The sequence below is a fragment of the Octodon degus genome, unplaced genomic scaffold (assembly GCF_000260255.1).
Source record: "Octodon degus isolate 3935 unplaced genomic scaffold, OctDeg1.0 scaffold00035, whole genome shotgun sequence".
Taxonomy (NCBI): domain Eukaryota; kingdom Metazoa; phylum Chordata; class Mammalia; order Rodentia; family Octodontidae; genus Octodon; species Octodon degus.
Window position 1 is genome coordinate 14,012,648 of NW_004524611.1, and position 12,933 is coordinate 14,025,580.

At 43.7% G+C, this 12,933-nt stretch overlaps 1 protein-coding gene across 1 annotated transcript in view; it reads left to right on the forward strand.

Annotated features, from left to right (window-relative positions):
- The first annotated feature begins 7,495 nt into the window (after nucleotides 1-7,495).
- The window catches only part of Rhbdd2 (rhomboid domain containing 2), an 18,211-nt gene continuing 12,773 nt past the window's right edge, over nucleotides 7,496-12,933 (forward strand). The window contains exons 1-2 of the mRNA XM_023714583.1: nucleotides 7,496-8,033; nucleotides 10,236-10,643. Coding sequence (XP_023570351.1) covers nucleotides 7,829-8,033; nucleotides 10,236-10,643 — 613 coding nt within the window. The 5' untranslated portion in view covers nucleotides 7,496-7,828. The remainder of the gene's footprint in view (nucleotides 8,034-10,235; nucleotides 10,644-12,933) is intronic.

Here is a 12,933-nt window from a genome sequence, read left to right on the forward strand (position 1 = left end):
CCCCCCCCATTCTTGTGTTTCTCCAAAAGCTACAAAATCCTGAGCACTTAAAACCCTTTATCACTTTTCTTTCCTACAGCTCTGATTCACAAGGCCAGGATGTTTTGCAATCCAGCAGCTTCAAGATGAGGCAACAAAGAATAACTTAAGATTGACTGGAGTCAATGAAAAAGCAGAGCACAGCAAAAATAATATTTTTTAAAAACTGTTCACAGGTGTCATGGCAGAAATATTCCCTGGTAGGGAACTTGACATACACATAAATGAGGCACACAGAGCTCCAATGAGCCATGATCAAAAAAAATGTACAGCCAGGCAAAGCACTGTCAAGAGTCCAGAAATTTGGACATGAGAGATACCATAGTGGCATAAGCACCTGCCTGGCAAGGTCTTATGTTCAACCCCAAGTACAAAAAAAAAAAAAAATCCAGAAATTCCACACAAAAATAGAATATTAAAAGCTGTTAGGGAAACGAATAAATCACCTATAAGGGAAGCCCATCAGAATCATAGTTGACTTCCCAGCACAAGCCTTCAAGTCAAAGAGAGCTTGGAGTGAAGTATTTCAACTTCTGAAGGAAAACAATCTCCAACTGAGATTGATTACCCTGCAAAACTATCTTTCAAAACCGATGGACAAATAAGATACTTCCATGACAAAGAACATATGAGGAAATGTATAGCCACCAAACCAGCATTCCAAAATGTTTTGAAAGACATTCTAGAAAGAGATAACAAGAACTACAACTCCATGAATCCCCAGCAGAAGGAATCCACAAGGCAAGACAAACAATTAAACAGAAGGAGGGAAAAACAAAAGGGGAATTCAATAACAGGAAAATCACATGACAAGGATAAGTCAATACATATCAATTAAAACCATCACTGTATGGGGCTGGAGAGATGGCTCAGTGGTCTAAAGCATCTACTTAGAACAAGCTAAGCAAAGCACAGGAACCGCGGTTCAATCCCCCACTACCACATGCCAGCCAGCCCCGTCCCCTGGTGGGCTGAGCTGGCCACACACAAAATAAATAAATAAACAAATATTAAAAAAAAAGAAATATATGGAGACAGCAAATAAGCGTGCTTCTAGAAAATGTGTAGAACCTTTAGTCATTAGGTAGATGTGAGACCAACCCGCGCTGTAATAGTACTACAAAGCTATGAGAAGGACAGACACTAAAGACTGTGGGGCTGGTGAGATGGCTCAGTGGTCTAAAGCACCTCCTTAGAACTAGCTTAGCAAAGCACAGGGACCGCGGTTCAAGCGCAAGTTCCTGAGTTTGGATTCCCCTTACCCAGGTCCCAACACCCTGCAGGTGGACTTCTCCAAGAATTCCACAAAGTTTTAGATGGGAGGCCTGAAACTTCAGGTGTGGGAGAGGTGTGTGTGTGTGTGTGTGTTTGCGGGACCAGGGATTGAACTCAGGACCCTGTGCTTGCAAGGCAAGCACTTATTCTACTGAGTTATCTCCCTGCCCCCCGGGAGAGATTTTTTTATAAAAGGACGAGCTGCCCTTGAACTTTCATAGCTGTGCTCTTTCACAGTTGTCCACCCTCATGCTGCAGAGTCCTCTTTTTCCTGCTTTTACTTGCCCTAAACTCACTCTACAGAGCTTGATTCCCTACACACACACACCTTTAATAAACATAAATGCTTGCTACCATTTGCACTTGTCTTGAGCAATTCCTTGCTCAGGACTGAAAGAACCTAGAAACCAGTTCTACAAAGAGATTCCAGCTCCCAAAACCCTGTAACAACAAAAAATGTTGATGAGGTTGGGAAGCAAATGGAACTCTCATGCACTGTTGGTGGGAACGAAAAATGCTAGAGTCATTATAGAAAATAGTTTTGGCAAGGTATTAAAGGGTCATATCTGGGACTGGGGCACTTGCCTAACAGGCACAACACTCTTGGTTCCATTCCCAGCCGCACTACCAAAACAAAAATAAAACCAGTAGAACGTGCACGCACCACACGATCCAGTCATTCTCCCACAACTAGTTATTTATCCAAGAAAAACAAAACCATGTGTCTGTACAAAGACATCTACAGAAGGGGCCGGGGAGATGGCTCAGGGGAATAAGTGCTTCCCTGGCCAAGAGCAAGGGTCTGAGTTCAATTCCCGGGTTCTGAAAAAAAAAAGATATCTACAGTAAATACTCCAAGGAACTGTGTCCACTTCATAAAACACTGGAAACTAGAAATGTAGATTGACTGGGGATCTCATGGATGCAAAGAGTCTGACTATATTTGGGTTTTAACATACAGCATAACCTTCATGGTTATGAAGGGTACTGTAGTTTGGAGATGGCTTATGTACATCTTTCAGGGGTTCCTGTGTTGGAAGATTGATCCCCAGGATGGGGGTGTTGGGACGTGGTGGACCTTAACAGGGAAGGGGCCTAGTGGAAGGTCTTCCTGTCATATTTTGCTCCACCTTTAAAAGGGTATGACTGAGCTCTTGTGGAACCCCAGTTAATTCTCTTTCTCCTGACCCAGCACATAATTTTAACCTCTCACACAAACTCCCACAATGATACTATCTGCCTTGAGGCGTTGCAGCTGGATCACCTGCACTGGAACTAGCACCAATCTGCTTGAACCTTCAGCCTCCAAAATTATGAACCCCTTTCTTTATAAATTCTCTTGCTTTAGGTGTTTTGTGATATTAACAGTAAACTGGCTAATACAAGTTACATAGGTTTCTATACACAAATTGAAACTGATGCACTTCTAGAATTGAGAATACTTCTTTCTCACCTTTCTGAGATGAGCTGACTGCCTTGCAAAACACCTAGCCCAGGGCCAGGAGTATAGCTCGGCAGCATGGCCCCTGTCTGGTAAGTATGACGCCCTGAGTTCAATTCCTGGTTCCAAAAAAATAAAATAAAATAAAATCCTAGCCCATATGCCACAAAGAGAGCCAATGCTTTCAGCGTTTGGGTGATATTTACTTTTTTTTTTTTTTTTGGCGGCCTGAAGATGCCTTGAGGGCATTTCTGGTTTCCTATGAGAAACTGGGTTCGAACCAGAGCATCTTGAGCCTGACTGCTTTGTTTAAGCAGGCACTGAAACAACTGAGCTAATGGGCAGGTCCCTGATATTTACAACTGTGCTACTTTTGCTTTTGTATTATAAATTGCCATTTATTTAGCTTACTCATGAGTACTTTAGTGGTTTAGTTTATTCTCTATGGTGTGTAGCAAGGCCAATTTGTTTCTTTTTTTTAATAATTTTTTATTTATTTATGTGTGTGTGTGTGGCCAGCTCAGCCCACCAGGGGGCGGGGCTGGCTGGCATGTGGTGCTGGGGGATTGAACCGCGGTCCCTGTGCTTTCCTAAGCTTGTTCTAAGTAGGTGCTTTAGACCACTGAGCCATCTCACCAGCCCTCCAATTTGTTTCAAAAGTAGTTTCAGCCTGTTACTTTCCCAGGAGTAAACTTAAAGACCAATCACGGTTTCAATATGGATTTCCATACTCCTATTCCTAAAATAGAGATCATAAGAATCCCCACCCTCCCACCATCATTTCTTCTGACACAGTTGTACAACCCAAACTTGCAAAATAAAAAGGTATAGCGTAGGTGGATTGTGGGGTTCCACACATCCACAAAGTTGATAAACCCCTGGTACAGTGGAAAGAACCACATGTTTATCATTAGAGCTGAAGTTTCAATTTGCTATTTTCAGCTGCTTTGTTACACTTGGATTCACTCTGCTTCCTATGAGAAACAAAGAATTATTTTCATGAGCAGCATTAATTTAAATATGCACAGTATCATTAGCATACGATCCACTGACAATCTTACCTGTGGGTTCTGCACCCCCAGACTCAACCTTCTGTGGATTAAGAATATTTGGACAGCCCAGGAATGGTGGTGCAGACCTATAATCCCAGCACTTGGGAAGACCGGGGCAGGAAGATCCCAGGTTTGATCCCAGCCTGGGCAACCTAGTGATGTCAGAAGAACTTATTTCAATATAAAAACTAAAACAAGATTAGACTAGGATGTACTGTAGTTCCCAGAGAGAGGCCTGGGTCCAAAACAATTAAAAGAAATCATTCAGTGTCTAAGTTACTTTCTCACTGCTGAGACACAATACACAACACCTATAACCTAAAGGAGAAGAGGTTTACTTTGGATCAGGTTTCATTCTATAGGTGAATGGTTCCAACACACTTTCTACACTAAAGTGTTGCTTAGGATCATAAGCCGCTTGAGGGCAGAAGCTATATCTGTTTTATCTCTGTCTCTGAATTCACGGTTCTGGGACAGATCTAGCACACTGTGGGCCCAAGAAAATGTTCACTGCAAACTTCCTAACCCTGATATTTTGGGAATCTGGTTTTTATTTCCCTTTTTTGTCTCTTCTCTACAGTTAAAAAAAAAATCTTATATAATTAGGATTTTAAAAGCTGCTGTAATACCAACCACCTTCACAGATGCACCTCACACTGCATTTCTGAAGTATACCTAAGTACATTAGTAAAGATTGGCCTGGGCCGGCCAAATAGCTCAGCCAACTAAAGCACCTGCAAGCAGGCACAGGGGCCGGTGCTTTAATCCCTGGGCCTGCCATGCCGACCCGACACCGGGGCGCACTGAGGCGGCAAGTGAGACGGGGTGTGGTGGCACACCGATAATCCCAGCTCTTGGGAGGCTGTAAACAGGTGGATCACTACAAGTCTGATCTAGTAGTGAGACCCTGAACACCCTGTACACCCTTCCCTAAAATACAAAGAAAAGAAAAAAGAAAAGATTGGCCACAGCTGTCAGCTCACATTTTCCCTCTACAGGTATTTTCTGTGTTTACAGGGCAGAAGTGTTAGGCTCTACATTAGCCCATTTTCCATTCCTACAACAAAATACCCAAGATTGGGTATACCAGTCAACTTTTCATTACTATGAGAAAATACCTGACCATAAGGCCTATTTCAACCCTTTGTCATTTGAGAAGCTCTTTTGACAAAGAATAGCTGTTTCAGGTAGACAACTGGCATGTTGTTTCCACCATTCTAGGGGCTCTACCAGATGTGGGTGATATAGGGCAAATAGAACTCCCAACCTGCTCGATGGCAGACATAGTAGTCCCTCGCTATTTCACAGTTCAATTTTTGCAGACTCATTGTTTTGTGGGCTTTCCAAAAATATTAATCTAAATTATTTGTTGTGTATTTCTCACTGTATTGTGGGATTTTGCAGCACCACACAGTATACAAATGTTATTAAAATTATGTAGGTTTACAAGCTTAAGAAATGGTTAAGAATATTAGAAGAGTTTTAAAAAGTGTGGGAAAGGTTTATAAAGCCTTAAAATGTATATAAATATTAAACATAATGTTGCTATTTCACTGATTTTCACTTATCGTGGCAGTGTCTGGAATGTAACCTCTGTGATAAGTGAGGGATCACTGTACACCAAGTTCGTGTTCCCCAAAATCAAAGAATGAATTCTAATGAACAACAGAGGTTACAAATAGGAAAACTTTATTGAGAGAGATAGCTCCTGAGAGACAGGAGAGTACCCAAAGTAGGTTAAATGGGCCTACTTTTATAGAGCAAAATCATGAGGTGGATACAACGTGGGTCAAAAACTATGATCAACCAATAAGATTACAAATACAGCCGCTTAGGTAATGTTGATCCAATGGGGAAGCAAGTCATGTAGCAAGTGTACATGGAGAGAACAAAGATCTTTTTAGGAAGGAATACATTGCTAAGTCCTGATTACCTACCTGGGTGACTGATGTCTAGCTAGACTTTATTGGACCAGCTGATATCAATTATAGTATACTGCTTATCCCTTGGGGAAGCATGTCAGCCTGGTCATTCCTTCTTTACCTTGTGGCCTGGCTTTAACAATGGACCTCGGGCCATAGTTGTAATTTGTGTTCATCCTCTATACTAACTTAAAGGTCTTAAGGACATAGTGTGAAATTGGGCCGTTTTTACCTAAAAATGGAGCTTTCTCCATCCTCAGGAAGCAGCAGTTTTGGTGGACAGCAGATCTCGACATCAAACACACAAAGATGGCTTGCACTATAACCCCGACAAGAGTGCAAATACACATCCAAGACCACCCACCTTGTGTAACCAAAACACACCCCCCAACACCACCGGCGTACTTCAGTTTCTTAGTTGCCCAGGTAATAGTTCCTATTGCAGTTCAGGTTGCTTCTTGTGTCCTAAAAGCAGCTGGTCACTGATGCATATTGTAAGAACCAATCCCCAATTGACAAGCCATTCTGCCTCTGTACCTTCTTGCTTGCTTGTCTCATATAAGCCCTGACAGAGATCAGGACCTGATATTTCACGAATGATCCTACTCAATGCCCATCAACATAAAATAAATCTGCCTCCAAATCCTGGGTGTTAGCAATGGCCGCGACTCATCCTCATGGCTGACACTAAAAAAGGATCTACAAAGGGCAGTACAGGGCTGCAGGATAGATCCTGAGGGTACTTGACTGACCTTATCAGATACAAAAGTTACATTTCTTGTTATATAGGTCTTACTTTATCTTGGTCTTAAACATCCAGCAGAAAAGTATAAAAATGAGGTATATAAAGTAAAGCCATATTAATACGATGAGCTGTAAAAGGCTCAAGTCAATAACTTCTGAGGATAACCCACTAATATTATAGACTGCTGGACTGTGTTGGATTGTTTACCTGAATTCAAACACCTATGGTATTTAGATGCCAATAGAATATCCACCTCTGACAGGACTAAACAAAAAAAGAAGGGGGGGGGGAATACAAAGGAAAGATCATTCTGTATTTATGTATACAAAATAGGATAGATATACAGCTACTTTCACTTAATTAAATGAGAAGAAAGAGGTGTACTAATAGTGTTTGGACATGACATCCTGTCCACTTCTTGTGCTATGGATAAGCACTAAGAAGGTAACAGTGTACAACGTATTGATTATCGAAACTGTCCTACTAATCAGCTTTGAAACTGTCTCATTCATATTAAATTAAAAACTAAAAAAAATTTTTTTTAAAAATCCTGGGTGTCGGGCGGGGGAGACGACTCAGTACAATAAGTGTTTGCCTGGCAAGCGCAAGGGTCTGAGTTCAATCCCCGGTTCCGGAAAAAAAAAAAAAAAAAAAAAAAAAAAAAAATCCTGGGTGTCCTTCAGTGTTTCCACTTTCCACAGCACTTAAAGACACCTCCTAAAGTGTACCCAACTCCTAGTGTATCTCATGTCTCTGAGTGCCTGCATTCCTTTATGTTGCTTTTGTCTCTTGCTAACACATTGGAAATTTTTTTTTGCCCTGACAGTAGTCTGCGAACTCATAAATTCTAGTCTTCAAAAAGAATAGGTTAACTTCTTTACTTCAGAGCTGTGGGGACCTTCAGATTCAACCCGATAACAATCTGCTGGACCTAACTTCTAATTCTGTCTTTGGCACTTAACCGTGCTACCCTGGGACCCTCCGAGACTCAGTTTCCCCTTTGGTATAAATGGGAATCAATATAGATAAGAAGAGTATGGTATGACAGAGCTCCGAGGACCAGAAGGTACCATACTCATTAGGAATCCAGGATGGGATGATGGAATCAAAGCCCCAACTGTAATAATCGACTTGGTGGAGCAGCCACCAGAGAGCAGGAGGTCCCTAGAGCTGCTTTAGTAACACAGACAGGATCCTCCAGGTATCCGGCAGACGGCGACCCAGGATTGGGCAGTTTGGTGAAGGGCGGGTCGTTGAGGAGGCGGGACTTCCGGCCGCACCTCGGCTGTTGCCAGGGGAGACAGGCGCAGCGAGCCGGAAGGTGCTGAGGCCCAGCGCGGGAACGCTGGCCACTATGGCGCCCTCTGCGGCCCCGGGAGCTCCGGCCCCTTCGGGGTTCGGGCATCGGAGCTGGTGCTTGTGTCTCGAGATGCCATCCGCCACCTTCTTCACGGCGCTGGTCTCGCTGCTCGTCTCCGGACCCCGTCTGTTCTTGCTGCAGTCCCCTCGGGAGCCCTCGGACCTGTCGCTGCAGTCCGAGGCTGTGCGCCACTGGCAAGGTGAGCGGGGCGGGGCCGGGGCGGCGCGAGGAGCCCCTTCGCTCCGCCGTCGCGCCTTTCTGGGCTCCAGCCTCGCGGGACTCGCCCCTGGGGCCTCACTGCCCGCTGCCTCCGCCTCGTGCGCACCCCTGTCCCCAGCGGACATCCAGCCTCCAGCTCTGTCCCTGGCTTCCTGTGGTTACTCGAGCCTCATTCTCGAAGTCAGAATATCCCTTTCTTCCCTGTCATCTCCAGACTGGTCACAGCCCTAATCCACTCCCCAGTCTCTCCCCGAGTGTAAAGACTGTCTGTCGGTCGGTCTTCCGCCTTTGTTTTTCTCCCACTTTTTTCACAATTAAATTCAGTTGCCAACTCCTAAACATCCCGTGTGCTTGAAGTTTGCAACTTCTAATGCTTCGTTTGTATCTTAATCTGGAGTAATGCCCGACTCACAAGGTTATGTGTCAGGGGGTGCATGTCTTCTGCCTTTAGAGGTGTTCACTTTCTCTGGAGAAAGCAATTTTGCAGACCAATTAAGTTTAAACATCCGTTGATCAAAAATCATTCCCAGGGCTGGGGATTTAGCTCAGTGGCACAATACCTGTCTGGTAAGTATAAGGACCTGAGTTCGATTCCTGGTACCAAAAGTCATTTCTACCCTCTCTTCCGCATTGTTTTCTGGATAAATAGGGAAATGTGTATCACTCTTACTCAAATGCGTTATCTCAGTTCATCCTCAGTGACTCCAGGACAGGCCATATTAAGTTATCTATTATTTCAGTGACACTGAGCTTAAAGCAGACTCACAGAGCTGTTAAGTCATAGAACTGAGATAGGAACTCAGCTTTTTGCTTTTATTATGTAATGCTTTGAAACTAGAGCCTGGGGGTACATAAACCCCAAGTAAGATATTTTTGTCTAGAGTTTCACATTTGTACTTGGAATTTCAGTTGTAGAAGTACTCACCAAATAATGAAGTACTCTTCAGATAACGAAGCCTTGCAGAGACCGACCTGACTGAGGTGTATGTTTCCACAGCCCACTTCCCTGCTCAATTTTACTGATGTCCCGCAGTCCGGGATGCACACAGCACCTCCTCAGAGATTGAAGCAAAGTGAGTTTCCTCTTTGTCAGTAGTTCACCCCACTTCCCTAGGTGTGGGGTTCTTACTTTATTTTATTTTTTGGTGGTACCAGAGATCGGACTCGGGACCTTGCACTTGCCAGGCAAGCACTTATTCCACGGAGCTATCTCCCCAGCCCTAGGTGTGGGGTTCATGGCCATTTGCATGGTGGTTATGTGACAGACCTTTAAGGCCTCAAGTTAACCCCATTGTTTTACAAGGAGGAAATGGAAGCGGGAGAGCTTGTACCTTGGACCAAATTCAGCTATCCTGGCTATGATAGAGCCAAGATTCCACTCTGTGTATATAACAAAACAATGGAATAAATTTTTATAGATAAGGAATGATCTTCAAATTATGAAAAAAAAAAAAGGTTCCACTCCAAGCCTTCTGTCCACGATTACTGTCACTTTATCAGTCTCTCTTCTTCAGTTTGGTGTTTCAGCCTTTAATAATATAAAAATACATTAGAGAAAAATGAAAGTCTGATTTTTTGCTGTCTGGTTGCACAGAAAACTGCCTTCCCTGCGAGACTGGATATATACTTTCCAGGAACAGTTCTGCTTTCTGTATTAATCATGAGAGTTTTATAATCCCTTTAGCTGTAAAATAATTCATGATCTCTTTCTTCTTCCTCTGAACAGCCACTATGGAAAGAGAGGTCAGGATTACAGCTGAGGAGACTGGCACCCAGAGTGTTAAGTGACACCCTCTCAATCCAGCCTGAAGCTGTTACAATTAATTAACCCTCAAACTGCCCAGTGAGGTAGGTCAGTCTTAAAATCTCCAGAGGATTATAAAGCACTGTACAAACTCAGAAACCTCTCCGTGCCAACAGTTGTGTTTTGTTTTGTTTTCACACATGGAAATTTTTGCTGATAAGATTTACTCCAGGCCCAGAAGGGGAAGAACAGGGATTAGACATTCCCACCTCTACTGTATCTTGGGTCTTTCGCTGTTGCTCCTACTGCTCGCCTGCTGATTCTCCCACTCTGGTTTGCTAGCAGAGAGGCTGCTCCCCCTTTTCCCCGGTGGCTCACTCCCTGGCTTTCCCTCCCCGGAGCAACCCAGCGGCAGACACTGACCCAGCCCCTCTTCAGTTCACAGGCTGGTGACCTACATCTTTGTCTATGAGAACCCGGTCTCCCTGCTCTGCGGTGCAGTCATCATCTGGCGCTTTGGCGGCAGTTTTGAGAAATCTGTGGGAACCGTCCGCCATTGCTTCTTCACCTTGATCTTCACCGTCTCCTCCGCTGTCGTCTTCCTGTCACTCGAGGCTGTGTCATCGCTGTCAAAGCTGGGGGAGGTGGAAGATGCCAGAGGTTTCACCCCGGTAGCTTTCGCCATGCTGGGAGTCAGTACTGTCCGCACCCGCATGCGGCGGGCCCTGGTGTTCGGCGTGGTCGTGCCCTCTGTCCTGGTGCCGTGGCTCCTGCTGGGCGCCTCTTGGCTCCTTCCTCAGACTTCTTTCCTGAGCAACCTGTGTGGCCTTTTGATTGGACTATTATGTATCCTTCCTGGAAAAAACTATAATGGTGCTGCACAGAAAGGTGCGCCTGGTGGGGGGTGCTAGGGAATGGGGTAAGTAGTCTTGGGCTCATGCCAGCGACCCAGGTTTGAGCTACAGTTTTGAAAACTACACATAGCAGGTTCTGCTCCCCTCTCTGGCCACATTTCCTCATCTGGGAAGTAGCAACATAGTCATCTCCTTGTCAGCTTATGACTGTCCAGTTCAGTTGGTGACATATGCTAATTTCATGTGGTGTATGTGTGTAAACCTGCATTTGACTAATTATTATAATAGAGTTTTCATTGGAAGAATCTGAGATACCCATAGCTAGAAATGTTTGTGAAAGGGATAGGAAACTGTTTTCAGTGCTGGAGATAGAACCCAAGGCCTCACACATGCTAGGCAAGCACTCTGCCTTAGAGCGACACCTCCCAGGCTCAGAATTTGTTTTTCTTACTGTGTTTGGTTTGATCTTTTTCTCAGAGAAAAAAAAAAAAATTGAAATTCAGCTTTTACCATATGATAAATTTTGTAGTGGTCATATTCTGGCATTCAGAAAACTAAAATAGAAAAGCCAGGCATTGTGGTGGCTATCTGTAATCCTGGCACTCAGGAGGCTGAGGCAGGAGGATCACTGCACATAGACTAAATAGTGAGTTCAAGGCCAGCTGGAAGGAAAGAAAAAGAAAAAGAAGGGAGAAAAGCTATTTAACTGCATTCCACGCATTTTGATATGTTGTATTTTCAGTATCACGCAGCTAAAAGTTTTCTAGTTTTCCTTGGGATTTTTTTGACCCAAAGGTTATTTACATGTGAGTTATTTAGTTCCAGGTACTTGGAGATTTTCCAGATTTCTTTTTATTGATTTCTAATTTAATTTCATGTGGGCAAAGAACACTGTATGCGATAGCAGTTTTTTAAAATTGCTTCTGGCCCAACTGTTGGTATATCTTATGTTAAAAAGAATGTGGGTTTTACAACCGGTAGATGCAGTGGTCTGTGTACCTCAGGGTACATGTGGATGTCATTGAAGTCTTATATATCCTGTGATTGTTCCGTCAGTTACTGAAAAAGGACATAATATTGCCAATGGAGATTTCTTATTGGATATAGACACAGGATTATGTCTTCAAGAAATGACCTGTTTTATCTCCGATATGCTTTACCTCAAAGTCTGTGTTATATTAATTTAGTTGTTCTGGCTTTCTGCTTTCTTTTTTTTTTTTTTTTTACAAGTTCTCCCGTGTTGGGGGTTTGGCAGTTAGCTCAGTTGTTTAAGTGCCTGCATGGGCAAACCCAATCAGGATTGCAGGACCGTGGTTTGATCCCCAGCTCCACATGCCACACCACACCTGCCCGTAAGGGAGCCTGAGCCAGCCAAAAAAAAAAATCCTCCCTATGTAATTCACATTAACCTTGGACTCACTATGCAGTTTGAGGCTGGCTTTGAACTCATTGGGGAGAGTGTCCTGCTGCCTGATCCTCCCAAGTGCTGAATTACAAACGTGCTACTCAACCTGGATCCCACTTTCTTAGATTAGAAATGATGTTTATCTTTCTCTCTCTCTCCTTTTTATTTTGGAGACTGGGGCTGTGACTTAGTGGTAGAGCACATGCCTAGCGTGCAAGAGGCCTTGGGTTCAGTACCCAGTGCTGAAAAAACAAAAGTATTAATAATGGTAAACATTTTTGTATTTTCATATTTAAATCACATTTCTTGTGGGTGACATTTCTTCTTGGTTCTCCAGTCTAACAATCTCTACCTTTTAAGTGGCATTTACATTTAGTATAATTATTGTTGTGTATAAGCTGGACAGTTTGCTCTTTGTCCCAAATGTCCTGTTATTTTCTCACTCTTCCTACTTTCAGTTGACTATTTTTATTTTATTTATTTATTTATATTTTAGGGAAAGGTCTACAGGGTATTCAGGTCTCAATGCTAGATCCGACTCGTAGTGATCCGCCTTTTTACAGCCTCCCAAGTGCTGGGATTACAGGCTCACGCCACCACACCCTGTCTCAATTGCTGTCTCAGTGCATGTCTTAGTTACTCTTCTCTCGTTGCTGGGACAAATACCCAACACTCAAAATGAAGGAAGAAAAGGTTTATTTAGCTCACAGTTACTGGAGGTTTCAGTCCAAACTCAGCTGGCTCCAAGGCAGAGCAGCACATGGCAGAAAGCCACCTTTCATGGTGGTGGCAAAGAGCAAGAGGCAAGGGAGGGGTAGCAGCAGCTCAAGCGCTAGCTTCTCTTCCCTCCTTACATTGTAATGCAGATTAGCTGCCC